At 42.6% G+C, this 14,499-nt stretch overlaps 1 protein-coding gene across 6 annotated transcripts; it reads left to right on the top strand.

Annotated features, from left to right (window-relative positions):
• Positions 1-2,109: 2,109 nt before the first annotated feature.
• Positions 2,110-14,067, top strand: LOC109899801 (acyl-CoA desaturase-like). 6 transcript variants are annotated; one of them, XM_020495345.2, is made up of 6 exons: positions 2,110-2,247; positions 2,556-2,838; positions 4,258-4,388; positions 5,432-5,637; positions 9,813-10,045; positions 11,718-14,067. In XM_020495345.2, exons 2-6 carry the CDS (start codon positions 2,607-2,609, stop codon positions 11,915-11,917), a joined length of 1,002 nt encoding a protein of 333 aa, XP_020350934.1. In that variant the 5' UTR covers positions 2,110-2,247; positions 2,556-2,606; the 3' UTR covers positions 11,918-14,067. The 6 variants fall into 6 exon arrangements, with proteins under 6 accessions (XP_020350934.1, XP_020350938.1, XP_020350935.1 ...); XM_020495349.2 differs by having other exon boundaries at positions 2,165-2,247; positions 2,561-2,838; positions 11,718-13,991; XM_020495346.1 differs by having other exon boundaries at positions 2,235-2,315; positions 2,561-2,838; positions 11,718-13,991.
• Positions 14,068-14,499: the final 432 nt, after the last annotated feature.

Here is a 14,499-nt window from a genome sequence, read left to right as displayed (position 1 = left end):
GTAACTTCATTAGCTGTGGTTACTGATGCGTATATGGTTGACTCATCAGCATACATGGACACATAGTTTGTTTAATACCAGTGGCAGGTCATTGGTGATAATAGAAAGACTTGAATATCCTATAAAGTTATATTGAAGGCCTTTTTCTGACAGTCCAAACTGACCAGTAAAAAGGTATGTTTACTTTATGAAATTAGAGAATGCATGTTTCTTTCTGCCTACAAAGAGTTGTGACCTGTAAGATTGTTTGGCTCATGGCAGTTTTGAATACTTAATAATAAGGCAGTGATCGCTGAGATCTTGGTTGAAAGTAGCAGAGGTGTATTTGGAGGGCGAGTTAGTTAGGATGACATCTATGAGGGTGCCCGTGTTTACTGATTTGGGGTTGTACCTGGTAGGTTCATTGATCAATTGTGTGAGATTGAGGTCATCAAGCTTAGTTTGTAGGATGGCCGGGGTGTTAAGCATGTCCCAGTTTAGGTCACCTAGTAGCACGAGCTCAGAAGATAGATGGGGGGCAATCAATTCACATATGGTATCGAGGGCACAGCTGGGGGCAGAGGGAGGTCTATAGCAAGCGGCATCAGTGAGACTTGTTTCTGGAAAGGTGAATTTTTAGAAGTAGAAGCTCAAATTGCTTGGATACAGACTTAGATAGTAATACAGAACTCTGCAGGATATTTTTGCAGTAGATTGCAACACCGCCCCCTTTGGCAGTTCTATCTTGGCGGAAAACGTTATAGTTAGGTATGGAAATGTCAAGGTTTTTGCTGGTTTTCTTAAGCCAGAATTCAGACACGGCTAAGACATCTGGGTTGGCAGAGTGTGCTAAAGCAGTGAGTAAAACAAACTTAGGGAGTAGGCTTCTAATGTTAACATGCATGAAGCCAAGGCTTTTACATTTACAGAAGTCAACAAATGAGAGCACCTGTGGGGTGGGAGTGGAGCTAGGCACTGCCGGACCTGGATTAACCTCCACATCACCAGAGGAACAGAGGAGAAGTAGGATAAGGGTACGGCTAAAGACTATACGAACTGGCCATCTAGCATGTTCAGAACAGAGAGTAAAAGGAGCAGGTTTCTGGGCACGATAGCATAGATTCAAGCTGGTTAGCATAATCGGCCTTCAGCGGGCGTCGCGCCTGAGAGGCCTGTTGGAGTCCTCGGGCAGATTGTGTCGGTATTCCAGTCGTAGGGGATCTGCGGGATTCCATGCCCCGTACCGGCTGTAGAAGGGGTCCGGATATTGTAGCCCAGGAGTATACTTTGGTGGTAGCACAGGAGCCCTGGCCGGGCTAGCTTCAAGCTAATTGGTGCTTGCTCTGGGATGGAAACGCTAGCCAGGAGTAGTCATCCGGGATTTCGGTTAGCTAGTTGTGAAGATCCAGATGAAAATGTTCAGTTTGCGGTAGGAATCCGGGGATAAAAATAACAGGTCCGTTATGCTCTGGTTAGAGTCACGTTGTTCGAACTGACGAGAGTTTTCCAAGCTGAAGGTTAGCTGATGACCGCTGGCAATGGTTTGCTGATTGATAGCTGGTAGTTAGTTGGCTAACTTCAGTTGAGGGATTCCAGATCCGAAGTAAATATAACTACTTCAGGGGAAAAAAAGCAGATCCACGCCACATTGGGTGAGGCGGGTTGCAGGAGAGTATTTAGAAGTTGAAATTTATCAAAATATTTGAAGGGATATGCGACGAAAAAGATGTAAAACGACATATACAAGGGACATGACAGGACAAAGACGTCTGACTGCTACGCCATCTTGGATCTTGTATGTAGCTATACTCATATGTCCAAGTGATGTGTTGGAAGCAAACAGGATAAATCATAATGTTGGATTGTATCAGTCAACTCCCATCACCCCACATCCTCTCCATGAGCAACAGAATGCAATGTCCCTTATTGTAATGAGTATGACCCAATTATGGGCCTAAAGGTTACTGCTGGTCACTGACTCTGGAAAGATGACTACGCCTATTAAACAGCAGCTATCCAACCATGTTGACACAAGTTGCGTAATTTTATACATAAGGAGTGTGAAATAATGTGTGACTGTAAAACCTTTTTTTTTTTACTTTTTCTGGATGACTTTCAGTATTTCAGTCAGGGGTTGTAAAACGTTAAACATCAGATAATCAGGCAACCAATGAAACTGTCAGGGTAGAGGTGGCGTCAAATGCTCCTCGACCAATTGGAGTCTTTAAAACGACGTCTGAACAAGAACTCAGCAGCAGGCTTAGCTAGGTAAGCGGAATCATTATCATCACGAGTAGAGTTGCATAACGTTCGCCCGAAGAAGCTATCTCAGCTTTGTGCGCCTTTTTTATACATTGTAACGATTCTCTTCATTCTACGCTTTAAATGATGTATTCGATGCCAGTTGATAGCAATTTGTGTGCATCTTTGATAGTAGCCTATGCTATCCTAGCGTTGCACCCGGAAATCGAGCACGCACTTTAACTTGATGTTAAAGTTGCTCGATTCCTTGGTGGGATGAACGAGGATGCCCGTGTTTGTCATGTTAATTGAATGGCTATCTGTCCTCTTTCTAGCACAGATCTCATCTCAACACGGCGTGTTAACTACAGACTCCCACAGCAGAAATGACAGCGACGGAGACGAGAAACCCCAACAAGCAACAAAACAGAGATGCTGTGGTGGCAGAAACGTCTACGAGAGATGATGTTTTTGATGATAGCTATAAAGCAAAAGAGGGCCCTAAACCGCGGATGAGATTGGTGTGGAGAAACGTCATATTAATGGTTTTATTACATGCTGGAGCGCTTTACGGACTGATGCTCGTGCCCTCCACTTCGGCCTTAACTCTGGCCTGGAGTAAGTATCCCCATTTACCTAATGTGCCATTTTATTTGCCTTTATTTTATTTTTTAATCGATGTTTTACGCCATTGTTAAAGTTGTTTGAATACGCAAGATATTTTATTTGGTCGACATTAGAAAACAGAGTTGTGGTGAATCTGGGTGATGCGCTTGGTGGCGTTACACCGACATGTTGCTTGCCCTCTGAGAATAGTGTTGACTTTTGGTAAATCTATTTTGAGGAACACCCACGTAATATTTTTTTCCATGGAAATAATAAACACATTCATACTATAGGACCTAATGAGTTATCTCGTCATATGTAATGGAATATGTAGCCTAACAGTTAACACCAGGGTTTCACAACCTTGGTCCTGCCCCCCCCCATGTGCACGTTTTGGTTTTTGCCCTAACTCGACGCATCTGATTCAAATAATCTAAGCTTGATGAGTTGGTTATTTGAATCAGCTGCGTAGTGCACACGGGGGCAGGACCAAGTTTGGGAAACCTGAGCTACACCATTATCACCTGATCATCACACCATGCATGCACCTATCAACTGAAGCGCTTATAGGCAGGCTACTGTGGTGCAGAGAGCGAGTTAGACGTTTTGGAATGCTCGGTCTGCAGTTGCCCAAAGTCCGGCAGATGGCGATATTGGGTCGTTTTGGTCTTACCGTCCAAGCGCATTGTATGCAGCTGGCAACAAAAGTGCAACTGCCGCCCACAGTTCGGGGTGTTCCTGTATGTTGGCTTTCCTGCATCTTTTGGATGGTAAAATGAGACTCGATATCACCATCTGCCGGCCTTTGGGCTAGACTTGAGGCACCTCTGTTCAATGTTTCTTAATCAGAAAATAGCTACACCAATCTGTTTGCTTGTCTAGACCTAGACAATATGTGCAGTTTTTTTTGCAGAAGAATAGCCGGAATAGGTAGTTTGACAGATGACGCATGACTTGGATTATACAGAACGACCCAAACTTTGTTTCCCCTGTTGCATACCCCCCCCTGTCTGTGTGTGCAATGCTGAACTGCATATTATTTCACTGGGTGAGACAAAGAACAATTGCCATTCCAATAGACATTCCATTGTGAGAGGCTGCATGGCACCGAAACAGAATATCTTTGCTGCCTGGGCTGTTCGTCGGCCCAGAGTTCTCACATCCTAAGCAGCCTTGTCTGGCTACACATAGCAACACATTCAGTAATTTTACAACAACCCTGAGTAGAGTAGACATGCATACCTACTCCCACTGCCAGCTCCCAACAGAAATAACTCACGACAGCAACAAGTCAGGGATGGGATATGATGTCCCCTGTATCTACTGGGAGTCAAATCTGTGCTTGACATGATTCTGTGCACGTGAGTGTATGCCAAACATGGGTGTCTATTTATCTTTCTCAACCTATCCCTCTTGCTCTCCCTCCCGTAGCTGTTGTGTGCTTCTTGCTCAGTGCCCTGGGTATAACTGCGGGGGCCCACCGCCTCTGGAGTCACAAGTCCTACAAGGCCTCCACCCCTCTGCGAGTCTTCCTGGCCCTTGCCAACTCCATGGCCTTCCAGGTAAACAAATAAAATCTCTGAATTGAATCATCTTTATTGACCTCAAGAGAGGAAATTGTATTTGTAACCAGCATAGGATCAATACCGTGGGTATCATACAGTGCATTTGGAAAGTATTCAGATCCCTTGACTTTCTCCATTTGGTTAGCCTTATTTCTCAAACTACACACAACCCATAATGACAAAGCAAAAACAGGTTGACATTTTTGCAAGTGTATTAAAAACATGTTTTCAGACCCTTTACTCAGTACTTTAAGTACCTTTTGGCAGTGACTACAGCCTCCAGTCTTTTTGGGTATGACACTACAAGCTTGGCACACCTGTATTTGTGGAGCTTCTCCCATTCTTCTCTGCAGATTTTGTCAGGTTGGATGGGGATGTCTTAAGATCGTCAATGGAAACAGGATACACCTGAGCTCAATTGAGTCTCATAGCAAAGTGTTTGTGTACTTAAGGTTTTTTTGGGGGGGGGGGGGGGTTGTTGTGTGTAATTAAGACATTTTAGAATGAGGCTGCAATGTAACAAGGGGGGAAAGTAAAGGGGTCTGAATACATTCCAAATGCACTGTATCAAGCATCTGAGTAAGAATGCCAATCTAGGATCAGGTTCTCCCTGTCCATGTAGACTCATTTTATTGTGATCTAAAAGGCGAAACTGTTTCTAAATCGGCACGTCTACTCTGAAACACTTGATACATACGGCCCCAGATTCCCTCACCATCGGTCCCGTGTACTACTGTATAGAGTACTATAGAGCTGGGACAATAAACACATTTGTCACCAACCATACCGCTCACTTATCACAGGCATTTTTCTGTTAACATTGATTACGGTACGTCGCCTATACTAGAGAAATGTGAAGTTTTGAAATGAACTAATATGGGTGATGAGACAATTGATGGCTACAACCTTCAAAGTAGTGTGTATGTGTATATATATTTTTTTCTTTCTCCCCATTTCACCCAGCTGTACTACTGTATATGCTGCTGTTAGTGTTGGATATAGTGCCTCCTAAACAACCACATTTCTATTGTTTCCTCCAGAATGACATTTACGAGTGGGCGAGGGACCACCGGGTTCACCACAAGTACTCCGAGACGGATGCGGACCCCCACAATGCACTGCGGGGCTTCTTCTTCGCTCACATTGGCTGGCTGCTCGTCCGCAAGCACCCTGACGTGATCGAGAAGGGAAAGAAGCTGGAGCTGACGGACCTGAAGGCAGATAAAGTCGTCATGTTCCAGAGAAAGTAAGAAGAGAAGGGTCTCTGCCCTGTCTAGTCCTTCAGATCTGATGTCTTCTCCTATATGCCATTTTAGCAGACACTTTTATCGAAAGTGGCTTAGAGCATGTATACTTTTTTGGATGGGTGGCCCCAGCGTAAGCCAAAACCATGATCTTGATGTTGCAAGCCCCATGCTCTACCAATTGAGCCACACAATACGATGTTATCTGTTGGTATATGGTAAAGAGTTTCTTACCTACATATAGTAGCAGTCATGGGGCGGCAGGGTAGCCTAGTGGTTAGAGCGTTGGACTAGTAACTGGAAGGTTGCGAGTTCAAACCCCCGAGCTGACAAGGTACAAATCTGTCATTCTGCCCCTGAACAGGCAGTTAACCCACTGCTCCCAGGCTGTCATTGAAAATAAGAATGTGTTCTTAACTGACTTGCCTGGTTAAATAAAGGTAATAAAAAAATAAATTAGTGGGGACTTTCCTTTAATGGTAGTATTTTTAAAGGTTGGCCCTGGCAGTGCCCGCACTCTGAATCATGCAGTGTTCTACAGGTAACTGCCAAAATAAAGGAAACGCCAACATGAAGTGTCTTAACAGGGCGTTGGGCCACCATGAGGTGCCAGCACAGTTTCAATGCGCCTTGGCATAGATTCTACAGGTGTCTGGAATCCTATTGGAGGGATGCAAAAATGTGTTTTCCACAAGAAATTCAATAATTTGGTGTGGTGGATAATGCTGTCTCAGGCACCACTCCAAAATCTCCCATAAGTATTCAATTGGGTTGGTCTGGTGACTGATACAACCACACCCTTAACCCTTATGCCCCTTTGAGACCCCTCTTTCAAAGTCACAGATCTCTTCTAGCCATGGTAGCCAAAATAATGCGCAACTGGGCATTTTTATACAGTTCACTGAATCAATCGAACATGGTCTCATGCGCTGAATACAACTAGTGTGGACTTTACTGTGAAGTGCTTTGCTTACGAGACTGTCCCAACGAGGCAGCGTTAAAAAATAATTGTAAAACAAGGAATAAAATGCTCAAGAATGGTGCTATATACAGGTCGTGCCAGATCAATGTGCAGAGGTAGGAGGTAGATATGTGCTTTACATAGCAAGCCACGGCCACGTGACTCACTGTCTGAAGGAGCGAACCATTCTCGTGAATGGGATGGTGTTCCAAATCAACTGGCCACTGAGTCTATATTCTTGTGTGGATAGTCCATGCAAGATGGGGTCGATGCAAATAACAATGATGTTTCATTGTGTTTTGCGTTTCACATCTACCATCAGTTATGCCACCGGATAAAAGACGGCGCCATCTTAGCCGCCTATTTGCATTCTGGAGAAGTTGAACAAACCTCCATTGGCAGTAGCATGCACAGAATGTACCACAAAGGGGCAATTTTAAGTCATTGTACACTTGAAAGAGCTCTGTATAAAATCCAATCCACCATATAAACCAACGGTTATAGAACTAGTGGCACATCATGTTTTGGAGTGCATGTGCCTGGTGATCAGATGACATTGAGTTTTGCATTTCCTCTATACCATCAGCTATGCCACTGGTCATAAGACATTGATCTTATCACTGCAATAATCAAGCAACCAAATCTGGTGTGTTCCACATCATTGTACATATGTTCTGCAAGACTGGGTGTAAAAAAACATTTGCATATCACTAATAATTAAATAACAATGAGATGGGTGCATGGAATGGTTCCAGAACAAAATGTATGTAACCTGGAAGGCAAGACAAATCAGTAAAGTAACATTCGGGTAAGAAATGGTCTGATATCAAACTCTTGAGACATTGAATCCAATACAATTCTCTTCTCAATAATAGATGCTCAGTATCTCCGCCCCTCCTAGGAGTCTTAACATGTTCGATGCCAATGTATTTTAGAGCTCATGTTGTGACAAGCATCCATGAAATGCGCAGCCACAGGGTTTCTCTGGTCAAGGGTCCTGATATTACTCCTGTGTTCTGCTTTCCTTGTTTTCAGAGCTTGTTTTATTTTTCCACAATAGCATGGACCACAAATACATTTGATCAGGTATATCACATTTTGTGGAACATGTAATGATGCCCTTAATCTTAATGGCCTTGCCTGTAATAGGGTGATTGGACATTGCATTTGTTCGTGAAGTTACACTGGGTGCATCCGCCACATCTATAAGTTACCTTCCGGCACGTTGTCTAGAAAGGTATTGCTTGGCACTGGTGGAAGATCAGACCTCGCCAACATTTGGCTGATGTTGGGGGTGCGTCTGAAGACGACACGCGGGGGTTCTTTTAAATGTCTTTTCCAGTTGTGGATCAGTGCTTAAGATGTACCAGATTTTTATAATGTGGTTAATGTTTACCAAGTGGGGGGGTACTGAAGGAAGCGTTGGTCAGGATGGCGGAGAGGTTTGGGCGTGAGGCTGTCATCTTGGGTCATAAAAAAATTAAAAAAAACATTCCCTTGCGTCATGCAGCCATTCCTCTGGGTAACTTCGCTGTCTGAAACGCTTCTCCAGATGGTCTGTTTGTTTGACAGTCACTAGTATGCTCTCCATATTTGAGATTTCTGGGTCAGTTATTGACGTGTGCAGTTGTAATCGCACCACTTGTGTCTTCTCACGTATTCCACCCACTTTCTCAGCTAATAAGAGCCATCCGATCGAATGAGCATTTGTTTGTAATTTTGCACCACTGGTCACAGAAATTCCCATAGAATCCAGAAGGCACCCACAATCAGCAGAGACCAAGGCCTTGTGGGATCAATTTCTTGTGCAAATAGTCGCTGTCGCTCAGTGACAGCGTGGAGATGCAGATGTGTCTCTGTCATAGGTGTTTCAGTCTCTCTTGTAGTGATTCCGTTGTTTCAACATGATTGTCAAACAGTCTTGTCATAATACGGGCATAGTCTTCAGGTGTGTATTCAAATGTCTTATGGCGGTTAACATCTTCAATTGGATTTGCCATCTCTGGTCGACACCCAAATGGCGGTGCGTAATGGAGTCTTGCAGATTGGAGTGCCGTATGAAAAGAAAGTACTGTATAGAAAAGTTTGGTCATACTCACATCCTTAAACAGGTGCTGGGCTAATAAAGAACAAGAAGGCCCGCACACAGTTGACACTCCCAATTCACTGCTTTATTGACAACGTTTCCATCTCAAACGGATCTTTGTCAGATCAGTGTTCACATCCGAAAATATCCACATTTCACCTCATGCATGCTCCACACATGTATCATTTGGATAAAAGCATCTAATCAACAATGGCATTTTTATTCATTCTTCCAATTATTTGACTTTTTTGCAACTGCCAGCAGTTTGGCGCCAAAGCATTTACAACGTAGACATAGTAAAATAAATCTGAGGATGGCAGGTTTGAATCCCTGTTCACCTTGTCAGCTCAATCTGTGGCTTCAGCAAGGCCCCAATTGCTCCAGGGTTGCTGTTGGTAATGGCACACCCTGTCATTTTAATTTCCATAAATTCACTGAAAGCCCACACTATCACACTGTTATATTAACAGTATTGCACTTTTCATGTCGCTTACTTTTAGCCAGCTAATAGCATTACCAATCAAGCAGCAGCATGGGCTAAATGTTCAAATCCGGGTTGCTTCAGGATTATTTTGCTGTGACAATACTAGAGCCAATTTAAGATCCTACATCTATAGGTTGTGGTGTCCATGATGACGCTGGCTGACTGATCTATTGATAAGAGCTGCCATCTCTGCCAGGGCCCCGATTGGGCCATACCCACACAAAGTACAGTGACTGGCTTGCCATTTCTCAGCAGGCAGTGGGTACTCGTGGACGTAGGCCCAAACTAGTAGCACCACAGAAATAGGTCATTTAAACATTTTGGTGGAAGACCAAATCAACTGAATAGAGTTCTTCAAAACATGTACTGAACTAGGTGTGACCTTCCATGGTTTAGTAACTCTGTTTATGAATATAGGTGCTTGGGGTGGTCACTTCCCCAGCTTTAGTAACTTAAATTTAATTTAGATTCAACATAACAATGCTTCCAGTTCTACTTACAAAGCTACTTTTGTTTGACTCATATAAATTCCAATACAAATCTTACCCACCCACCCCAAAAATGAATGGTGGAGCTCTATAGATTTTCTTTGTATTTGACACACACCAAACCAATGTCTCATCTCTTCCCTCTCTGTCCCCTCTAGGTACTACAAGCTCTCTGTGGTTCTGCTGTGTTTCCTGGTGCCCATGTGGGTGCCCTGGTACCTGTGGGGTGAGTCCCTGTGGGTGTGCTACTTCATCCCGGTCCTCATGCGGTACACCCTGGTGCTGAACGCTACCTGGCTGGTCAACTCTGCAGCTCACATGTGGGGCAACCGACCCTATGACCATAACATCAACCCCAGTGAGAACCGTTTCGTGGCCTTCAGTGCCATTGGTAAGGATCAGACTTTAAAAATATATATTTAAGGGGGGGGGGGAATTTGTCTGGAGCACTACTATTGGCCAGAGCCTTGCACTCTATAGGAAAAGGCTGTTAGCCATTTTGGACAAAGCCAATATGCCATTTCGTGACACACCACCACACTTCCCAAAGCAGCTGATGCAGCCTGGCATGGTGTAGTGAGGCGGAACTCGCTAATCCAGTGGCCTGTGTTTACTTTGTACAAGAGATCCTGCTGTTTGTGTGAAATCAGAGCTTTAGTCCGACTGATTGCATGTTCTACTATAAACTCTTGTCTGTATAGCTGCCTGTGTCAGCTGTGAAAATCGTGTTTTAGTTGAATAGCTTAAAACGAGTGGGACTTGTAATTTTTACATTTTAAGTCATTTAGCAGACTCTTTTATCAAGAGTGACTTATGGTAGTGAGTGCATACAGTTGTGCTTCTTTCAAACTTATTTTTTACCATGGCGCGATGTCTCAGCCTACTATATGTATCTCGCAACATGTAAAGTGTTGGTTTCATGAGTTGAAATGTTTGATGCGCACAGTTGATTTCTCTCAATTTTGTGCACAAATTAGTTTACACCCCTGTTAGTGAGCGCTTCTCCTTTACCAAGATAATCCATCCACGTGACAGGTGTGGCATGTCAAGAAGCTGATTAAACAGCTTGATTATTACACAGGTGCACCTAGTGCTGGAGACAATAAAAGGCCATTCTAAAATGTGAAGTTTTATCACACAACCTGTCTCAAGTTGTCAAGGGCATGCAATAGGCATTCTGACTGTAGGAAGGTCCACCAGAGCTGTTGCCAGAGAATTTAATTCATTTTCTCTACCATAAGCCACAACATTTGAGTACTTGGCAGTATGTATGCCCAACAGGCCTCACAACTGCAGACCACGTGTATGGTGTCATGTGGGTGAGCAGTTTGCTGATGTCAACGTTGTGAACAGAGTGCCCCATGGTGGGGGTATGGGCAGGCATAAGCTATGAATAAACTAACAAATTGCCATATTTTATCGATGGCAATTTGAATCCAGCGATACCATGAGATCCAATTTATAAAAAAAATTAAAAAGCTATCTGTGACCAACAGTTGCCTATCTGTATTCCCAGTCATGTGTAATCCATAGATTAGGGTCTAATGAATTATTTTGTTCAATTGACTGATTTCCTTATGAACTGTAACTCAGTAAAAAAATCTATGAAATGGTTGTGTTTTTATATTTTCAATCTATAAATAAGTCTCGGACATGCAACACTTGACTTAAGGCTGCTGTAGTTTGTGCAGGTTTTTGAGTGCTCTGGTTCAAGTTGGAGACCATAATTAACTTTGAGTCATGTATTTGAATGCTTGACTGGAACAAAATGTTGCACGCAGCAGCCCTCCAGGACTCAAGTTAGCCATCCATATTGTGGCACTTTTCAGACTCCATGCTTTAGTTTACATATTAATTATGGTGATCAGATTGTTTTGAATCCTATTAAAAAAAAGTAACTTTCATAGATGCACACCTATAGTATTACCAGGTTCATGGAGTAAAGGGGGTTCCAGCTTTTTTTCTTTCTCTCTCGCAAATCTAGTCTTTGCTGTCACCTGTGAATGGCTATTGGTTTATGGTTTTAACCTGACTTTCCTGTCCCCTTGTATCCTTCCTGCTAGGCGAGGGCTTCCACAACTACCACCACACCTTCCCCTTTGACTATGCCACCAGTGAGTTTGGCATTAAGATGAACATCACCACTGCCTTCATAGACCTCATGTGCTTTCTGGGCCTGGCCAAGGACTGCAAGAGGGTGTCCCACGAACTCGTTTCGGCCCGTGCCCAGCGAACCGGTGACGGCAGCCACAAGACTGGCTGAGTAATGTCTCAAACCATTACGGACTTGATGCGACCGATACCAGATATGATAAAACAGGCTAAACCAATGAAAGAAAGAATGTAGCTGTAGTAAATTGCAGTATTGATGGAGTTAGTAGTGCTGCAGTTAGTAGTGATCAAACCATGGTCCATTGATGTCTGCTTCTGTGTTATGAGTTAAACCTATACTTGAGTTCCTCAGACTAATATTGGCTTTAAAATCGGTCCTAGACCTTTCAGTAAAGTGTTTTTTTATTTTTTTTATTTTATGAATGATGCGTGAGGTGACTAAGCAAAGTGATCTATTGGCCTGGCTAAGCTAGGTATGTTAGCACAGAGATTTAAAGAGTAAGTCACTATTGGTAGAAAAAACTGAAGTGTGTGTGTGGCGGAGATAGACGCTGTAATGCGTGACACTATTAAACCAACCAAACTACCTGCCTGTGCCATCTGCGCCAACAATGATGGTAGGACATTAACCTCTAATTTATTCATGAGCTATTATTAATTAACACTCTGTGGCACTTTTGAAATTGTGAAAAAAGTTTGAGGTTTCTTCACATTTTAGGCTAAGTAGGTGAAATTTGTTTTGATAATGTGTCGATTTTCAATTTGGGCTGAATGATTCTGACATATGGATCCAAATCTTTCTATCAGTCACGCTTTGTTGACATTCATTCACTAAGCGTGGAGTAAAAATTCTTAAATCCTTGAAGTCCACCTTTTGTCAAAAGTTTACATTTACGTTTAAGATGAAATTTAAGTTTTATAATTTAACATGATTTGCTTTTTATTAAGCCACCCTACTTCAGTCTTATTTTACTATAAGCTGCTGTGTTGAAACAGCCCTACTTACTTCTAAGTCAACATACTGTTGAGCTGTCATTGTATACCAGACCATATTCCATATAGGCTGGTGTAGAAGTGCAGTTGTGCGGCAGCATTGCATATTATTGCACCAGTTGACTCCTCCTGTCCAAGTTGCTCTTCACAGGAGATTATTTCCTCTTGTAGAAGAGGATGAAGGTATCAGATCTCAAATTGCACATATATTCCCTGTATAGTGCATTACTGTTGACCAGGGCACATTATGGGCTCTTGCCAAAGGTAGTGCACTGTATATGGAATCAGGTTCCATTTGGGATGTACATAAGGTCTCTTCATTTGTGTATAACACGATTTATACCTCTGGATATTTTGTGGGGGCGATGGTGCCTGTGACTACAGTCGGATTGTCGAACAGAAGCCTGGTTGGGTTTTTTTCCATCCTGCTTCAGACACTTCTGCACTGAAACGTAGTTAAAACGCAAACTCAGATCAGTCTTTATTATACAAAATAATACTTGTTTGTATTTATTTTTTACTCTTACTGCAGCTGAAGTTAAAAGCGTTAGGGACTTCTGTCTCCCTCCAATAAGACAAGGTGAAAGAGGCTGAGAGCATTTGCGTACGTGTCGTCTCTTGGGATCTTGAATTAAATTTAGTCTACTCTCGCCCACTTAGACGTGGACATGTCTAGAAAAAGATGGATGCGACTGGGGAGGTAAAGGACGCGCCAATGGTTTAGTTAACTTACAGTTGATGTACAACCAAATTAACACTCTAGGAGGGGGGGACTATAGGAATTCTACTTCTGAGTACTGAGGGGGGAAAATGGCATTTTGAATATTTGCTTTGGAGCTGTGGTTGAGTTATTTAATGACTTAATAGCTATATGGGAGAGAAAGTAATGGGAATAACTTATTTAACTCGAAAGTAAAAGGAAAGACCATGTGCTTTGCATCCTTGGGATATTCTGTATAGTATCAGATTCTGAGGGATTAAGGACAGATTTTTGCATAATGGTTAAACAAATGTGTTTGGCTCTGAAGAAAATAAGATTCCAGATTAGTTACGAACTCATGATATTGTCATTTGTCACACTTTGGTCTACCTTTCTCAGTGCAATTATTTTGTGCAGTGTTAACTTCTTGAAGTCTGAATGCCTTAAAAAAAACTGCAGCATTTTTTTCTAAGAATGTTCTACCCACTGTATGTACCGTAAATAAACCAAATTTTCTACATGTTGAAAAGCATGTCCTGCTGTCTGTTTGTTGTAATTCTGTAATCTCCATTTCTAATTGAATAAAAGACAAGTCATTGTCTTATTTACTTGCTTGTCTTTTCACTTTTGCATCAGTCTACAATTTTCTGCAAAGTGACTGGGGTGTAGTTATTAGTGCACACCATAGAAAATGTTTTGCAACAGAACTTTTTTTTTTTTTAATTTTGGGGACAAGTTCAAGTTAGTTCCCTGTTTGATTCCAAGTGAATACACCCTTGGTGATATTGAGGTGGTCAGCTGTGTATGCAGCGTTTATTCTCTTAATATTAAAGCATTGCAGCTATCATAGAAAGCCATTCTCTGACAGGCCTTATCACCGGGCTATTCTCTGGCCTATACTCACATCTTCACTTCCCTGTACTGCTTACTGAATCATCATATGGGTGTTGTGCCATGGTATTTTAGAATTTAAACTTTACACTCATACCCAACACCAAGTAGACTAAAAGTCCTAACATTCAACAGCTCTCTTGAATGTG

Source organism: Oncorhynchus kisutch, linkage group LG11, assembly GCF_002021735.2.
Source record: "Oncorhynchus kisutch isolate 150728-3 linkage group LG11, Okis_V2, whole genome shotgun sequence".
Lineage (NCBI taxonomy): Eukaryota > Metazoa > Chordata > Actinopteri > Salmoniformes > Salmonidae > Oncorhynchus > Oncorhynchus kisutch.
This window is presented reverse-complemented; position numbering and strand designations above follow the sequence as displayed.